Source organism: Morone saxatilis, unplaced genomic scaffold (genome assembly GCF_004916995.1).
Source record: "Morone saxatilis isolate NCDOM2014 unplaced genomic scaffold, NCSU_SB_2.0 Contig6, whole genome shotgun sequence".
Taxonomy (NCBI): domain Eukaryota; kingdom Metazoa; phylum Chordata; class Actinopteri; family Moronidae; genus Morone; species Morone saxatilis.
This window is the reverse complement of record NW_023340206.1, coordinates 7,458,417-7,462,756: the sequence shown is the minus strand read 5'-3', so window position 1 is coordinate 7,462,756 and position 4,340 is coordinate 7,458,417. Positions and strand designations below refer to the sequence as shown.

Here is a 4,340-nt window from a genome sequence, read left to right as displayed (position 1 = left end):
AAACACAAAGTACAGCTGATGCTGATGGGAAAGTAGTTTTACAGGCATCTGACCTGATGAAAGGTTAAAGGATGACCGGAGTTATTGCAATTTTATTTTGAAGGGAACATGAATATGTGGTGGTCCTGTTCCTGGCAATTCATCCAGTAGTTGTTGGGATATTTTACTCAAAACCAGAGACATCATATTTCACTGGATAAATTAAACCTCTGACCTGCTGGTCCTGCAAGTTGAAAAGTCAGGGGAATCATTATCCTTCAGGCCCTAAAGGATATCTGTACCAAATCTCATGGCAATTCATCTGATTGTCATCAAGACATTTCACACACACACACACACACACACAAAAAATCCCATTGATTTTGGTGATCCCTGAGTTTTACTGTAGTGCTACCATGAGGTTAATTTAAAGGTTTTGATTGAAATGTCACCCTCTACTGATGGATTACTATTAAACTGGATACAGAGATTCATGTTTCTCTCAGCATGAAGTGTAATATCTTCTTGTATTTTGTCCAACAATTTGGTTATTTTGCTACTTTTTCTCCCACCAAATTCCTGCCAACACTTTTATTACTAATTATCAAACACAGATGGTGTGGATGCTAAAAATATATATATTGTGGGTGTGGTAGCATACTGATGTTAGCAGTGTTAGTTATGTCAGAAAACTCAACAATAAAGGCCATAATCATATTATCCCCTTAAAACAGTTATTACTCATTTATTTATTATTTTACAAAACATCAAACAATCTCATAAATTTACTAAAACTGTATAAAATCACAGTGGCACATTATATTTCTGTGCATGATTTAATACAATATTGTAAAAACTCTAAATGTCCAAGTAGTACAGTTACAGTTTGACGGATCATTTTCAATATTCACATTACTACATCGATGTCAAGTAATGACCCATTTTTAATGTAGACATCTTACAAGTAAAATTGTTATAATTTCCAGAGAAGTAGTTTTTTCTGACTGAATATATGCAAGTCAACACTTCACAGACAAAGAATGACATTAAAGACATTTTCCTGATATTTGGAGCACTAATAATCAAACCTGCATTTACAATTGAAATCTTTATCCCCAGAAATTGATTTTTCTTGCATTCCCATGAGGCAGTGAAAAGAGATCTTGGTGATCCAGGGGACTTCATGCAAAGCACCTCTGGAGGAAGTGAGTCATGTGGGTGTAGACGTGTGGATAGGCCGCCCCGCCGAGCCCATGATCCTTGTCTGTGTACCACTGAGGGAAGAAGTCAAAAAAATTTATTAATATTTACGGACACTAAGCCACAATATTCAACACAGGGTGGATTTGTTTACACATCTCTCCAGTGAGATCTAATCTTTTCTCTGTATAATAACTTCTAGATATAAATTCTTAAAGCATGAAGTCTTCCAGTGATTTCACTTTGGATAACTCACCATCGCCTCAAAGTCCACCTGCTCATCCACCAGAGCTTCAGAGATCTCAGCTGCCTGCTGGAAATGCACATTGTCTGGAAAACGACAAAATAATTCCATTTCTTTTAATGCAATCTGCTTATTTTGGCCTGAAGGTTAAACACAATTTGAACCATTATTTTTCCTAAATACCACAGACACAAAGTCTTGATCTGATGGTGAAGCCAGACTAAAAAAGGTCAATAGGTCAAAAATATCATAAATATTTCTCTGACACTGCGAGTGTCTTTGTTGAGATTTAAAGCACACACTTATTTGTCTTCTAGCTGAGAGTTAGATGGGAAGAACAGATACCATTCTCATGTTTGTATGGTAAATATGAAGCAGTTGACAGTGAGATTATCGAAAAGTGGAAACAGCTAGCCTGGCAGGACAGCTACACAATGAGAGAGATTATAGCCATATGATGGGGTCTGTTACCCTTTTAAGGCAGCATCTGGTTGAATCCTCACTCAACCATGACACACAATTTAGATGAATAAAAGAAAAATGTAAACCACGTTTGACCTGATTCGGTATCAATTAGACCAACTCTGATTCTATGGCGTATCCAGAATAAAAGGGTTCAAGAACAACTGTTTTAGTCTCATTTTCAGGCTTCTGCACAAAGCAGGGTTGCTTGTTAATGGGTTGGCACAGAGGGAAATTACTGGATAAAATATAAATGCAGAAAAATATCAAATTAATAAATAAAGGCCCTGCATAACTCACCGTCAGCTGTTCCATGAACCAGAAGATACTGCACTGAATGGAAATTCTTGGCCCTGCCAGTTACTGTTGAGTTCTGCAAACAACCAGATCATTTAGTTTATTGGTGAACACAGACAATAATAATAAAACTAATAACGAGATACAAGAGATGAGACTTTATTCTGATCAGTGTGAAACTTACAGCGTAGAATTTTGAATTCTGTGAGGGCTCCAGCATGTAACGCTCTGTGTAGATTGAATCTGGAACAGGCAGATATATTTGAAGATATTGTGTGTCTTTAAAAACACCTGTAAAAAGGTTATTAACATTGCTTGCTTAAAAAGACTGAAAAAAATACCATAATAGTCCCATTTGGAGACTGGAGCGACCGCCATTCCACATTTAAAAACTCCACTTCCAGATCCCAATGCCATTGACGTCACATACCCACCGTAAGACTGTGAAAGAGAAACAGCTCATTACTGAAAAGCATTTTAACCCCTTTAAGTAAAGACAAATCACACGGACAGGAGGGTCAAACATTAACTTATTTTCAGAGCCATTTATTGCCCTCTGAGCTCTGGAATACCACATGCATCTTTAACAACTTACCCAGCCCCAAATAGCAATTCTGTCTTTGTCAACGTAGCCCATTTTAATGAATTCCCTACAATATAAAAAAACAGAAGAAGAAGATCTCAGTTGAAAATAGTAAATTCAAGGTATGTAAACTGGACAAGAGATCAACATTGTCACTCGGTGATGCTCGTGACATTTCCTGTCTGTGTACACCTGGGAGCATTCCAACCACAGAAACAAGTCGAATCCAGTTTTATCAAGCTTTTCCTGGGAAACGGAGTAGGCGAAGCTGTTTGTTTGAGTGGGAGATGCACTGACTTGTCCAAACTGCTTTCTCGCTTTCCTTACCTGGCTGCTGTTATCTGATCTTCCACCTCATAGGTTCCCAGACGTTTGTAGATTGCATGCATTAACTTGTCGCCCTGGTAACCGCTTCCTCTTCCGTCAAAGCTGGCGACGATGATTTTCTCAGTGCTGGCCAGGTAGGTGGACCAGCTCACCCTGTAGATGAAGTCTGCTTTCTGACTGCAGGGGCCGGCATACCTGGAAGGTTGGGTAACATTCACCATCAGTTTATTTTCCCCTCTTTTGAAAATAATTACTACACTTTTAGGATTTTATTTGCTTTTTTTGATAAATCCTTACACATCTATTAGTAAAGGGTACTTCTTGGAATCATCAAATCCTGGAGGCAAAAACATCTGGTACCAGAGTTCTGTCAAAAATAGATAAAGAAGATAAATCTTAGGGGTCTTTAGATGAGCAAGGGGAAATAAGAAAAAACAAAGTTGTGCTACATTTATATTAGTCTTTTGTCTCCAATCTTCAGTTTCTGGGAAATATTGGATCATTTTACCTCTTTGGGACTCAAACAGTCAAAAGGAATAGATAAACTTTTTTAAACAATTACACAAATAAGGGTTTGTTGTAATTTGTACAGACCGAAGACCGAATTATGTTTTGTTGTTTTTATGCAAACAAGTTGTGGAATTTTAGAGGTAGAGGCTTCATATTTAGTGTATAACATCTTTTCATCTAACGCTCAGCAAATACGTGAATAAGCATATATCCCTAAATGTATAACTATTCCACAACTAGACGAGAGCCACAAATCAAAAGGTTGTAATCCACTGGTTTAATCTTCAACAATGTATTATATTTACAACATAATCATGAAATAACAGAGTGAAAATACTCAACTATGTACAAATACCTAAAATGTGTAAATGTGTTTAGTTACTTTCCACCACTGGTTAAATATAAACCGTCAAGCTGAATTAACTTACTGTGTCCGTAAAGTTCAATGAAATCTCGACTCATGGTGGGCATTGCGATGTCAGATATGAGGCTATTAAAGCCCTTATTGTCCTCCAAAACTTTCATCTCTAGAAATGCAGAAATATAGAACATTTATTATAACATTTCCTCATCCTTGATATTATTTAAGACTTAATTACACATTTGTGGATTACCTTTATCATTCTGGTTATCGATGAGAGAATGGTAAGGAATGCCAGGACCTTTGCATAAAAATGACAATATTATGCATTTTCTAATATAGTACATACTTCTACATACATATCTATATATCTATAT

The 4,340-nt window shown here is 36.7% G+C and overlaps 1 protein-coding gene across 3 annotated transcripts in view; it reads right to left on the bottom strand.

Annotated features, from left to right (window-relative positions):
• Positions 1-700: 700 nt before the first annotated feature.
• The window catches only part of LOC118339768 (dipeptidyl peptidase 4-like), an 18,765-nt gene continuing 15,125 nt past the window's right edge, over positions 701-4,340 (bottom strand). For all 3 annotated transcript variants that reach the window (XM_035677486.1, XM_035677487.1, XM_035677488.1), the window contains 10 exons: positions 4,217-4,264; positions 4,031-4,129; positions 3,390-3,459; positions 3,093-3,287; positions 2,778-2,832; positions 2,524-2,623; positions 2,367-2,425; positions 2,186-2,258; positions 1,436-1,509; positions 701-1,253 (listed from right to left, as the gene is read on the bottom strand). In XM_035677486.1, the coding sequence (XP_035533379.1) occupies positions 1,161-1,253; positions 1,436-1,509; positions 2,186-2,258; positions 2,367-2,425; positions 2,524-2,623; positions 2,778-2,832; positions 3,093-3,287; positions 3,390-3,459; positions 4,031-4,129; positions 4,217-4,264 (866 nt within the window). In that variant the 3' untranslated portion in view covers positions 701-1,160. The remainder of the gene's footprint in view (positions 1,254-1,435; positions 1,510-2,185; positions 2,259-2,366; positions 2,426-2,523; positions 2,624-2,777; positions 2,833-3,092; positions 3,288-3,389; positions 3,460-4,030; positions 4,130-4,216; positions 4,265-4,340) is intronic.